General features: G+C 40.3%; 1 protein-coding gene across 2 annotated transcripts in view; it reads right to left on the bottom strand.

Annotated features, from left to right (window-relative positions):
* LOC136748584 (protein NDRG3) overlaps positions 1-14325 on the bottom strand; it is a 51244-nt gene that overhangs the window by 31038 nt on the left and 5881 nt on the right. For both annotated transcript variants that reach the window (XM_066702456.1, XM_066702457.1), the window contains exon 2: positions 446-526. In XM_066702456.1, coding sequence (XP_066558553.1) covers positions 446-502 — 57 coding nt within the window. In that variant the 5' untranslated portion in view covers positions 503-526. The remainder of the gene's footprint in view (positions 1-445; positions 527-14325) is intronic.

Genomic DNA, 14325 nt, shown 5'->3' with positions numbered 1-14325 from the left:
AGAGTATTCTACTCTCTCTTGGAGGAGGTGGGTCAGGTCTATGTGATGACTATTTCCCCCCTGTAGTGTGATGCCACATAAATGGGGGATTTTGCCCTTGAAAATATATTGCGATATAATGAAACACTCCAAAGATCGTTTGTTCACCAGTGCTTTCGAACAGCTAATTTGCAGTTGGGGTGTCATTGATGGTTGAACTTGTGCATTATAGTGGATAACTTTGAGATACTCTTTTGTGATCAAAGCTCGGCACGCATCTACATCCGCAGACCTAAGTTCAAACACGGAGACATCAAATCTGTACAAAACCAAGACTTTTAGCTTCTGCCCTCTTAACAAGGCAAGATGCAATCCCTCAGGAACCAAAGTCTCCTTACTAGCTCTATTCTATTTGGTTTTCTACTGAAGAAAAAGAAAAAGAAAAAAACACTGGCTGAGTACTCACCTTATCAGTCAGCAGTGGTTTAATTTCAGTCAGCTGTACGTCCTGTAACTCATCCATTGTAATGTTTGTCCGTTCTCAATCCTGCAGGAGCAGAGAAAACAGTCGGTAAACTCTGTGCCAAGCAATAGGCTGGGTTAAAGGAGATAGGGGCACCAACTCTTACCGAGCTAATTTATTTGGCCATTTGATGGGCAGCAACCCACGGGCAACTGCCAGCACCTACCTAGACAGCCCTGCCGCATTGACATCAGCTGAAGGGGGAATCACAGGGTGCATGGCATTGAAAAGACATCGGAAAAAGCAATAAACCATCAGAGATCTGCGTAAAGCAGGAATCAAAATCCAATGCAGATGCATACAGGGTGCATGTGAATGCAAATGGCAGGGTCACTAATATTGGAATTTACTTTTTCTTGGAAAGGTTACCATGATATGTACAGTGCCTAAATGTTTGACTGACTCATATACAGTAATATGAAGGTCTACCAGTTGTGCATTGCCCCCTGGGAGATACTGGTCAAAGCCAATCAATAGAAACCGCCAGGATGCCAAACCCAACTTGATCTCTGAGCTGATGATTTTACCGGAGCCCCCACATTTTCTCACTGTTCACTACATGATCAAAGTCTGTAAGAATATGCTTAGGATCAAGATATAGGTGCACTGTTAGCCAAATAAAATATACAGTCGTACCGTCAGCATTTCCAAAACAGCATTGACAGCAGGCTGGCAAAGAATTCAGTCACAGGGGTAACTCTTTACCCTCTCGAATTCTAACATTTTACTTCTTGATACAAAATAGGCTTCCTGAAATTGATCCGAAATGATGAAACCACAAACAGATCAATTCAAAGGACAATCAGGTCTTAAAGTGCAAGGAGAGGGTTTAAAATGTTATACTTCTCCCTGCTTTACAAAAGACAACCACTCAAAACACATTACTTTGACAAGTGGCAGTGAAATTAACTTCAACAGTAAAAAAAAAAAAAAAAAAAAAAAAGGAGCTAAGGAAAGTTGAATTACAGGCATGTTATTTGAAAAGCTGACATTGTGAAGTGAAAAAAAAGTTTTCTGAACCCCCACCCCCAGCTACTTGCTCTTTAAGATGAGGTACTTTACACATGATGACATGGTGGGTTTATAGTACATTCGTAGAAGAGAAAACATAATAACAGTCTACAACAATTATATGATTAGTAATCAGAGGGGACGGCACATTCATCTGCAGGAGACATGGGCATCGCAGTTACCATGGATACCTCAGTGTGCCCGTATACAGGGGAGGCTGTGAGAAGACGCTTCTCTTTGCACTGAAATGAGTGATACATAGATGCTGAGAATCCCAAGACGTTTCGTATTCCTGTTGCTTTCGTCCTATTAAATGAACCAACACGGAGGAGCAGCAGTAAACAGAATGGCTGAGTTTGGCATGAACTACTACTGTTATTTACAGTCTGTCTGCATTGAGAATTAAAGTCATGAATATGTGAACATGATGCTGTTGTTACAACGGTCACACTGACGGGTCTCAATGACAGACTCAGGATGGGTAGAAATAATAGTTTATAATAAACATCTACTTCATTTTGCATTACAAAAAGCTATGTAAGCCAGTAGCTGCATATATTTAAAAGAATAAAAAGCAGGACTAAAAAGCTAGTCCAAATAAATTGCAAAAAGGGTTTACTAGTTGGCCTGGTGGATACCTAGGGATCAACACATGTGGTAACGATTTTGGTCGATTTTTCCTGCAGTTACCCAGAAAGCAAAAGAGAGCATCGGTCCAAACCACTGACCAGATCTACTTGTTTCAAATGTAAACAACTCTAAATAAACAATACAGCATTAACGATTAAGCCTGCGTCTTAGAGCTGTGCAGAGGATTGCGGTTAATAAACAAAGATCCGCATAATTAAGACCATGTGCGATGCTTGTGTAGCAATTAGTTAAGTCTCGCCTGTGACATTGAGCAGGGAAAGAAAAATGTGGTTTAATCAGAACAGGATCTTAGCCAACAACAACATAATAATAAAAAAAAAACTGCACAATTATGTAAATGATAAAGCAGATACAAATATATTTCAGTTAAAATGATAATAAGTTGAGTGATGAGCACAGTCCAAGCCACTCTGCAGGACAAATGTCTAAGCGGGGTTTTTTTTTTTACGTCTCAATTACTGTTTACTCCATCGTGCCTCTTAGGAACTGGCCCCCTGGCCTCAACTATGTAATCACAGATAGTACGCAGGATTATTAGCATAAATGACAGATTAAATAAGAGGTAAATGAAGCCACTGTGCACCTTAGGATCTGACAAGTGAAAAGTTCAGTATGATATGCAGAGAAAAGTTCCTGTCAAAAGACAAATTAATATTAGCATTTTTTTATTTTTTTTAAAGGCCACTCTGCCTCCACTCTATCCTCTGCTGAAATGAACAATTACTGAAAGGAATGCAAATAGCCTGTCCCACAGTGCACCTGCACAGACAACACAGAGCACAACCATCACCTTTAGAAGGGCAAACAAACTTGTAAACATCTTCTTGGTTTAAACGATGGCATTTGTTTAGACTTTTTGTGGACTCCATCCCCACACAAAAATTGTATTCGTCAATCTTGTTCCCTTGTTATGTCTGAGGGCAACGGTCACAGGAAGTTGCTTTTTGATGAGAGAACCACACAGGCCAGATTGACAATCCCTAGTGCTCCCTAGGATGCCAACAGTCAATCACACGCTGAAAACTGCACCACGGAAATGCGATACAGACAACAGCCGAGATCATTAAAGTTTAAATGGCACCGGATGTAAATATTTCATAGTCCTGCTCATGTTGTCTGCCTGACATTGTGGTCAATATAGTTATACTATCCTGGACTACACCCCCAAGTCTTCTTCTGTTCTAGTCTGTGAAGTGAAGGCAGCAGAACTGTTGAACGTTTGCTCGGAGGCGTCTCATCTCAATCAGTCTTCATGGAAAGCAGCTATGCAGTATAAGGTCACCTAGCCATTAAACTACATTAAAAGGGCATTTGAGGAGATTCACTACAGTAAATTATTAAGGATTTTATTTTTGAGAATGAATACAAGAAAAAAGTAACAGATTTACCCTAGTTGTATCAGAGATCACGTGGATCAGCATGGCGATCTAAAGCTGGCTGAATCTGAAGGGCAGTCCACACACTTCCAGGAAACCTCCAATCCCAAAACAATCCTTCCAGGCCTTCTTAGAAAACCGTTACGGAAAATTACACCACGCTATTTCTGTTGTCCTTTTCTTCACTGGTTTATAGTTTTTATTTGCGAGAACCTAGTCACATTGCCCACTATACAAATCAGATAAGACTGTAATACAGATAAAACAACATCTACAATATTGAGATGTCCTTGTGTTTCCCATAAAATGAAGCGACAAGGTCAGGATTTTCTGTTCGTTTCATTTACAATGACCCGGAGAGAACAGCTCAGGATTTGATGATAATCGCACGAACCAGTATTTCCCGTTTTCCCTCACCTAATGTTATCAAGTTTCTCTCAGTCAGATTTGTTAACATGAACAACCGACAGGAGTCAGCGGATGAGCTGCCCTCATTAGGAGGGGGAGCTCATGCTTTGTAGTAATCTACAGGGATGAAGAAAACAAGCAGAAAACTAATTATGTAAATACATTTTAAAAAATGTGTAAGGATCAAGCATAGGAAGTACTTAAGACTTGAAATCTGCTTAAAACTCATTTAAACCAGATCAGTGGTCCAAAAAAGATAAAGGAAAAAAATAAATATTCCAAATGCTTCCAAAGATTTATCAGCTATTTCAATCCAAGTCTTCCTCTGGCATAAATAAACTAGGACAAAAGCCTCCTAATCCCATGTTCTGGGATCAGCAGAGAGGTTGTAACCCTGGAGTTTGTCATTAAGTTTAGCCCGCACCCCCTCCACAAGATTACGGTCCTCTCTGGCTTGGGCAGGATCCCTGGGACGTGTATTTATGTGGATACCAAATGATGCCACCCCTCTTAAAGAGACCACTGAGTTTAAAAACCTTACCTCCATCTCCCTCCCGCACACTAACTTTCTCTCTCACTTCCCAATCAGTCTTCTACAGAACAGCTCATCTCATCCCTTTAATTTCATTTTTGCATTTTATTTTGATTGTTCTCCATTCTCTACCTCTGATTCGGGCAGCAGAAAAGAAAAACAACGAAGGAAGCCTCACTGTACTTCCTGTAAAAACTGTCAGCCACTGGCAAACAAAAAACAGGAAGAAAGAGGCAAGGGGAAAAAAATGCACTTGTTTTCAGGGTGAACAAATAAGATGCCAATTACGGAGTGACATTTTACCAATTTTATCCAGCCAACAGATATGAACATGAACGAGATATAACGGTGAGGAGATGCATTATAACAATTACCTTTAGAATCTCCCCTGAGGGCGACCCAGGCACCTTCTTCTGAACACTAAACATCCTACTGGGAGGGAAAATAATTATAGCAAAGCCAGCAGGCCTGTAATTTAGTTCTGAGCCCGAAATCCCGCCATCAAGTCTGTTGCTGTGGGAAACGATTCTTGGCTGGTCCGGGAGCCGGTTGCTGGTGTTGTGTAATGGGGTTTGGGTCAAGATGCATTATCTTTCGCAATGTACAGATTCCCATATGAACACAGTCTAAGATTAGTTTGACTGTTGTAGTTTCATGTCAAGCTGCTTTTCCAAATGGTTACGATAATCTTCCCGATGGTAACTGGGCGCTGTTATACTGCATGGTGCTGGAACCTAATTCACCACCTCGTAACACTGTAGAAATAAAAGGGCAAAGGAGTTATGGCGATTATCAATCACTGCATAAGTACTGGCCTTAGCCGTAATTGGAAAGAGTAAAGGAGGTGGTGATGGGACCACTGTAGTAGAAATTAATTGAAGCGTTAAACAATTTGAAACGGACGGAAAATATAATCTCTTCGCTTATGGCTGTTAGTTTTTAATTAAAATCTCACTTTTGTTTTCTTTGAGAGGGGAAGGAGCATGACATCCAACAGCTCAGACACCCGCCCTGCGTCCATTCCTTGTTATAACACATCCCAGGGTGACAGAGTCTTTAACGAGCCCAGAATAAAAGTAATCTTCGACACATCGGTGAACTGTTCTGACTGTGAAATTTTGCTTTGGCACAGGAAGTACGAGAGGGTTTTATATCATGCAAATAGGGAAAGCTTGGGGTAAGACATTTTCAAATGAGTGGATTGTAAAAAATATAAAGGAAAATAAAAAAACTGCTTACTTCTCTCTTCACTTTCAATCTAGCAGAATTAAACTGAATACATAAAACCGTCAATTCACTTAAGGCCTAATTAAAGAGAAAGCAATCAATTTATTTCCTTGGGGAGTCATTACTTTAACATCCTAGGCACTTTAATGTCACATGTACCCTTTGCAAATGGACGCAGTGTGTCCTGCACACAAGTGAAAAGGACCTTCTTGAGCACATTCAGCCTGTTGCTATAGAGACATTACATCAGATATAGCCGAGCAGAAACAGAATATTCTGCGGAAATCCCTGTGGGGCAAGACAATAATAAAGAGAAAATTACAAAGGAAATGAAATCATGGAGCTATGAAATGGCTTCAATTGGCCATTTGTACCATTTCAAAACAAAATAATATCTCTAGACAATTTAATTTTCCGCTCACAGCCACATGCATTTTTGTTGTTGGTGTTATGGTTCTCTCCTAGTCTGCCCTCCTCCTGTCCGCTAACACAAGCTGTCTGGTCAATGTCTGTGAGTATTAGGAGAGAGAGCAGCAGGTGTTCTTACATCGTTCACTTTAACTGAATTTTACAGTGATTCCCCAGCTGCACAGCAGCGTCAGTGCCGAATGACCTGTTTTCTGATCACAAAGGGGATTTCAGCCCCTCCGTGCCACAATTATTTTTTACACGTCCATGACTGTGCTGTTTATTTTTTCAATTGTACTTTCCACCAGATTCTCCTACCAGGAAGGGTGGAGAAAGAAAGACTTGCTGAGAGAAAGGTGCGCAAATTTATGTGGCCCACACAAAAATATGCCTCTATTTATTACACTAGTGTGTCATTCTACATAAGCTGGGAGCAGTGGGACTGTAAAGCAGTCATGAGAGCATTGAAAGCTCCCTGGTTCTGTACTATTTCCACTATATTTAGGCCTACATACTGTGATGCATTTAATGCCACAAAGGTGCCAGTATACTACATGGAATAGAGGACTTTTCCTTGATTGTGCATGAGAGAGGAATGTATTCTGAGCTTGCAGTCTCGTGTGTCTTGCTAACAAAATTATTCACAGACACACTTCAAATTTTCTCACAGATTTTCAAACAGTTTTGTTGTCGTTGCGTGAAATGCTTTACTTGATTGATTTAATCATTTATTTTGGTGTGACAATACAGAAAACTAAAACTAGCAATTTAACTGTCTCCTCATAGCAATTACTGTGGTGCTGCTTGGCCTGTAATGATGTTGCCTCAGTATGGACACAGAAGTGGATGATGAGCCCTGAAGTTTAGCCTACCCAAGGCAGAACAAATCTACTGTGCGTTTGCTCAAGGACCTGCGATTAATCATCCGGCAGTGTCCGTAAGTGTACTTCTGCCATCTCTGGGAGTCTCACAACACTCAGCTTAATCAGATGAACCCCCAAGGTGAGGGTTACCCCGTGAGTATACATTACCCTCAGAAAGCTTATTTACAGGCTGCAGAAAATAGATATGCATTGATTGTTTGCATTTAACCTAAAAAAAACTCCATTGGATATTGTCAGGTTTTGGATCTGAAACCTCAGTGACAGTGTGGATCTGGTTTCAAACTTTTCACCCTCTGGAAATGAGCAAAAGAGATATTTCTCATTGTCTTCTCATCTCCTCTATGTTCACACCTTTGTTGCTGGAAAACTAAACTTAATACAGTGATTCCGACCCCACACAGAGCAACCTCCTGCTCACTGAAACAAATCAGGGAGGGAGCAGTCAGGCAGTTTAGCTGTACACTGTAGAGCAGGCAACTAAACAACAAACAAGGCCACGTATGTGATGATAGACTATTTGCACTTCCAACTAATTGTATCAAATGTCATTTTTCTTTTTGCATGGCTGCCATCCCCTGAAACCACCCTGCTCTTTTGAGGCCTTAAGTGCTTTCATGTGAGCTTAGTGTTCTACACAGAAACAAACAGCACTACCTGCCCGTCAGGAAGGAGATGGGTGAATAATTAATGGCAAATCTAGTCCAAGAATCTGTTTCCCCTCGCTTTCCACACTCCATTGTGTTCCAGATCCCCAACCCTCCCCGTCAGACATCGACAGTCCGAGGGTTGCCATTTCATTGCTGCCTTTCACATACTATCAATAATTTCAAGCTCCTGTTGGCCTTTTATAATACATGCTTCACATACGAAAGATTACGAAAAATAAACCCCCATTCTCTCTCCCTTAAGGCAGCCCCGTTGTGCAAGAACAAGGTCATTGGTACAACTGCTGTAAGTCAAATACGCCTCTGTCTAGAATAAGAAAAAGAGGCTTTGTTTCGCTTTGTCTTTTCGTTTGTTATGTTTCTTAACCACTGTTTTACTTATTCATACTACACAATTATATGGCTTTCAGGATGTATTCATGACTAATCAAGCAGAAACCAGGAGAAAAACATCACTGAAGCCTATTTTCTCCAGCTCAACTTCTGTGAATGCTGGAAAAAGCTGTGGCATGCTCAACCAAATGTAAGCCTGCATCTTGACAGAGGGAGCTGAGCTGAAAACTGAGGAAAATTACTTTAATGACGAACATGAAAGAGGTTTGTGGCGTAAAAAAAAAATAGCTTGAATCTGGCCAAGCATGTAAAAATGTCTTTGTGACAGACTAATTTCCAAATACTCGCCTACTGCTAGCTACTCACACAGTGTACTCTGGGAACTTAGGAGGAATACACTTTTTCTTAATCTATGTTATGGTTGGTCTATTTTGTTTATAAATAGTATACATTGTTTATCCTTTCACAAATAATAATATGAATAATGATAAAGATAGTAAAATGATTTGCATTACATTTAAGAGCCACAATAAACTAAATTGGACATGATATGCTTGTATCATGCAGTCCATTAAAGGGATATATAACCAGACTCAAGTTAAAACCTCAACCAATTGAAAACCCATTAGGATGTGGGAATAGAATTTGGCTTTGAAAATAAATACAAAAATGTAGGCCCCACTTAATATGCAGAACAATACTACTTACAGTAAGTATGACACTGATCTCACAGTAAGTATGGTCACATGAAGCAAGATAAGACTCTGGAGACAAAGTGATTTTGAAAGCCTGGTTCATGTTGCCAGGTTGCTACAAATATATTTATAAAGGTGCCAAAAGCAAATACAGGACCTGATTGATATAAACCATTTGAAATTAGAGTAGTAAGTGACCTGAATGAGGTTTTATAAATTGCTTTGCGACCCGTTTCTGATTTTGCACCTTTCGACAATCAAGCTGTTCAGGTCAGATGTGCATTACCCTGCCTGCACAGTCCATTTCGTTATCCGTGTCTGCCTTGAAATATATGGGCTCTCTGTCAGAGGTTATAGAGGAGTACTATAGTGCCTGTGGACCTTTATACAAATGCAGCCATTACCTTTTTCCTAGCTACCATCAAAAAAAAAAGTATTTTGAAGGTTAATGTCTAACTGATTGAATAGGCCAACGGGAGGGGGGTACTTACCTTCACTAAACCACCTTTATGCTGGCCCCAACAACAGCTTTTAGTTATCGGTGGTAATAATTAATATCTCACTGTGCACACAGACCTATAATGAATATTGAGCAATGCGCACATGCTTTAATGGTTGTCAGTGACCTTTCTGCTTACTGCTCCTGGACATACCCCTGGGAGGTAGGATTTGTGGTCACAGACGGAGATGCTGACACACAAGCACACAGACAGCTACACTCAAGAACGGGAGTTAGTGCTCATTAAGCATCTCAGGGTAGATGTTCTTCAGGGGTTAATGCGGTTCCTGTGATGCTGGCAGTATTCCTGTCACGAAAGCAGTGCGGAGGAGGAACTCCACTCTATTCATTAATAATCAAAGCACCGCGGTGGCAGTCTCGTTAAGCTTCATTTGTTCGGGCACAACACAGGGAGTGGCAAGTACCAGCCTGGCGCGCTGCCAGCAGGATGAGACACCCACTCCGCGCTGCACAGAGCAGACACGACTGCGCCGTCTGCGCAGCTAGCATGCTCTTCGTTTGCTTTTATTCTACCATTTCAATTCAGAATCAGGAACAATATATTATACGGTCACACTACACTATTTTAAGGCCTCAAGACAAATCATCACTGATCGTCACGACAGGCAGCTGGTCGGGCGACCCCCGATCTGATGGTAAGCTGGTCGGAGCCGCTACGACTTTATTAAACACGTTTCCTATTTACGACCGTGGAGAGTGACGTCATCAGCAGCCAATCAGAGCCGAGCTGACAGAAGACGAGAAAAGAAACAGAAGAATAAACATGACAGGAGAATAAGATTTTCATTAGTATTTATTAAAATACTACAACTACCAATGGTTGTTTTGGGGCAGGCTATTTTAAGATACTATAATGCAGGGAAAATAATATTTTAAAATACAAATACCAATTAGTATCTGTAACTGAACCAGGTCACTGTGCGACGGACAGAGCCTGTGCTGCTCACCTCCAGCTCTCAGCGCAGACAGGCTGCCCTCGCCTCCCCGGCCATGTCTGCACACGCATCCTCTTTTCTCTCCGCACACACGAACACACATGCGCAGATCTGCGCTACACAGACGTGCCCTGTACCTGTCCACGTCCGTGTTGGGCTACTTCTCTCCGGATGCATCACGCGTGTTTCTGTGAGCTGTGCGGGTGTGGAGGCTGCCAGAGATGCCCGCGACACAGGGCTTCAGATCAGTCGTGCAGTGTGTGACCCTGGACTTATGGACCGTGTAGTGTGCGCTGCTTCATAGTCATAAATGTGATTTGTATCCAGAGATTCAATCAACTTCAACACCTGCTTGATTGTGAGGAAACTTTCTAAGCAAATGCATCATTGCTTTCATGCAAGCTTCAGGCCAGGCAAGATAAATCAATAGGCTGTATTTATTCAAGACATATAATACAATATGGTGTTTTAATAAATTGATTTGTACTGGAGAAATAGGACTACATGTCCTACACAGGGAATTAGCCAACGACATCTATCATACTGGTACTGATATCTTCCTTCCAGCAACCTTTATCCAAGTAAATACCTGCAAATTCTAGCTTAACTTTAACCATTGTTCATTTTTATTCATTTATTTTTTATGAAATGTTAACTCAATTCCACTAGCCCCTGAAATGGCATGTAAAAAAATGTATCAAGACTTAATGTATCCCCTTCTTAACACATACGTGTGTATATGCGTGTCTGAGAAATAATCACCATAGGTCACCTTAGTATTCTGTCCATGTGAATCTATATGATAATCAGGAAGAACAGACCATCAGATAATGGATAAACTACACTGCTTATTAATAATGAATGAGGAACAGCCTGACAACCGGTGAGGAATGAGCAGAAGGAGGCGATCAACTGACAGTGCCAATCTCTCAAAAAGCATTAAACAAATACATTTTTCCGGAGCACGATTCACATAAGCTCTGATAGGGGGACCTGGGGATATGGTGTAAAAGATGTTCCTGCTCAAGGAAAGAAAAACATACATGGGCTTCTGTTTACCCATCTGAAAGCATATGTGTCAGTGATCATATTCTTGGCCTTTTATTCCTTCTTTTTGTTCTTAATGTTCTGTTACCAGCACAGCGATGGTGTTTCACATATAAAATTACACTCGTTCTTCTTCAACAACCACCACGTAATACTTTTAAAAGGATTAAAACTAAAATCCTTTAATTCACAAACAACATTTCAAGTACGAACTGCTATGTATGAGGGAATGCTATGCTAAAATAATGAAAAAGAAAAAGACTATTTTTTTTATTAATTACGAAGACGTGTTTCTTTGTAAAAATATGCAGAAGCAAATTGTAGATCGTTTTACTGCAGTGTATTCCAGTCCCACTAATATAGGCACCCCAGGCTGCAAATGATCAGTAGTCAGTAGACTACAGGAAAATTCCACAGAGGCAGACGCCTTTGCACCAATCCCTACCTCCTCTGTCTTACACACTGCTTTATTAGGTCACAAGAACTTGCATCTGCTTGCAAAAGAAGGTCAACCCTGCCCTCCATATTTATTCAATTAACCTTCCACAATGTCACAGTCTTATTCAAATAGTGAAAGGTATACCATATTATTTTTAACAAACCTGTGTTTCTAGATATAAATGCAAACCCCCTTCACAGAAAAGTGCATTGGATTAAAACACCAGGTTAGTCATTATACACAGCAGGGCTGAAGTCTTATAAAACACTCTTGTGGTATTTGGTTTTACTTTTTCAAAGCATTTCTTTTACTTCTTTTTTAAAACATGTTTTTATTTTTTTTTATTCCCAGGACTCCGGACAGAAAAAAAGTCTGGTTAAAACCAAATAACTCAAGATGTGATTCCAAGAGAAAGCCAGTTTAAAGGAATAGAGATGTTTTATCTCATGACAGTGTACGCACAGTATCTAAATCATACGAGTCTCAAGGGTATAGAAGAAAGACGCTCTGAAATACCATTGGAATATTCATAAAGCCACCCTGTAATGAGCGTGTGATATTTATTTCCTCTTTTTGTTTCTGCACAGCTCAACTATGCTTTCTGTCACAGAGGGATGAAAAGGCTTGGAGAAATTAGTACACAGTTTGCTAAATGTTTTTATTAATTTTTCCTCTGTTCACATCAATAATTTGTCAGGGAGTGGAACACTGCTATTTGTCAGTCAATTTCAACAAAAACAGTATTCTGATGGTTTAGTTACTTTCAATCTTTACAAAAAAACCTAAATAAATAAATAGGACATCCTTTTGGGTTTTGAAAGGAAACCCTTTGGGGGTGAGATGGGTCGATAACATGCAACTTAATAAACTCTCTGTTCTCGTTCAATAGATCAAACACCGTGTTCCAGGGTATTAGGGGAACCGGACAAAACGTCTCAAATGTAATTGGTATTGTTTCAGGAAAAGCGCTTTAGCTTTTGGTTTGGCTGCTAACATGTCTGTATCATGCTGATCAGATCAGAGAGAGCAGGCTTCAAGATCGGGATGCTTTGATGCATATTTGATGACATCAGCCAATACACTGGGGCAGGCCAATGTTTGTGTGTGCAAAGGGATGGCAACAACATCTGTTCGCAACGTTGGAGCTCTGATCTGTGTGAAATCCCATAATCACAATGCAAGTCAATTTAGTAAGTGTAACATCCACATCACCCTTGACAGCAGAGTCGAGGGAGATAAATTAACCCCTTTAAATCCTTCTAAAAAATCTTTTTGCTCACACCTGAAAGAATTGGGCTCACTGGTATCAAGGGTAACCACCAAGCTCCAACATGAGCAGGTTAATCAGTAATCAGTAAATGGAAAACCATCACAGGTGTGATAAATCTACTTGTTTACCATAAAAAATATATATTATTTTCTCCCTATAGCATTTCCAAAAAGGGTATGTCCTCTAATACTGTACTACACAACAATCAGTGAGACACATTTAAGGAGAGACATTCTGGCAGGCCCTACACAAAAATGATAAATAATACTTATTTAAATTAATTTAAAAAAAATGTTGCAAGTCCTTGCCATAAAAAAAAAAATCTGTACACTCTGTAAAATATCAGCTTAACCCACTCATTGTCATCCATTGCTCGTTCACTATCTTCGACAATGCCTGTGTGTTGTACAGTCCTCCAGAGAGGTACACTACAGAAATAGAAGCAAGCAAGGAGGAAAGAGGACCAATAGGAGAATCATTTGATGCACAACAGCTGTTGCCTGATAGGGTGTTGGCATAGAGACTGGGATGAAAGTGTGAAAGGGAAAAGGGATAAACTGCATTGTGAAGTTGTAATAATTACAAAATGTGTGTTTATATATAGAGTGACATCATCTAATGCTTCCTGTTGCAGAGAAATATAGAATTCAATAGTGTTTTCAGGGAATGCTGCCAACTTTGGACACTGGTCAGCCAGTCTATTTTCTTGATAATACAATAAATGGAAGTTTTGGCTGTTACCTACATGCAAGCAGTTCCTTGACTAGTTGGAGAAGCTCTGAAATCACAGTAGACCTAGAAACTGCTTTAGGGTTTTCCTAGCTTTTCTGATGGTGCAAGATCATGGGTGTGGACTTCAAGATGATGCAAGAACATGCAGATGTAAATCAAAACGAATCTCTCTAATTCATCTTGAAAGTTCTTCTATTACAGAGTGAAAAAAAAAAAAACATATATATTGGAAATCAAATCAGACTCTCTCCAGGCCCTGCCAAGTCAGTCACAAGACAAACAACACCCTTGTGGGTCTGTGCCAATTAAGGACCAGCTCATGTGGAAAGCAAAAAGCACCTGAAGGAGAGCTAAATGTGACCTACAATTCAGTCACTTCCAATAGGAGCCAGCTTAAGCCTTGTTCACACATTAAAAGCCCAGAGGCAGTGATTGAAAACCACCCAAAACAGGCCAGTTTGGGACATGTGATGTGTGACCACTACCTGACCACTGCAGACAATGGCAGAAGCAGGGAGAGAGTTAGTGGGGAAATGGGGTGCAGGGCAGTCAAGTAGAATAATCCACATTAGAGTGTAAAATATATATATATATATATATTAGGGAAATAACTGAATTGAATTACCTAGAATAATGATGTAACCTAACATATCTCTACTTTACAAAAACAAGACTTTTCAGAGCTCCTTT

This window comes from Amia ocellicauda, chromosome 4 (genome assembly GCF_036373705.1).
Source record: "Amia ocellicauda isolate fAmiCal2 chromosome 4, fAmiCal2.hap1, whole genome shotgun sequence".
Lineage (NCBI taxonomy): Eukaryota > Metazoa > Chordata > Actinopteri > Amiiformes > Amiidae > Amia > Amia ocellicauda.
Note: the sequence above shows the minus strand (reverse complement) of the source record. Positions and strands in the feature narration are given on the sequence as shown.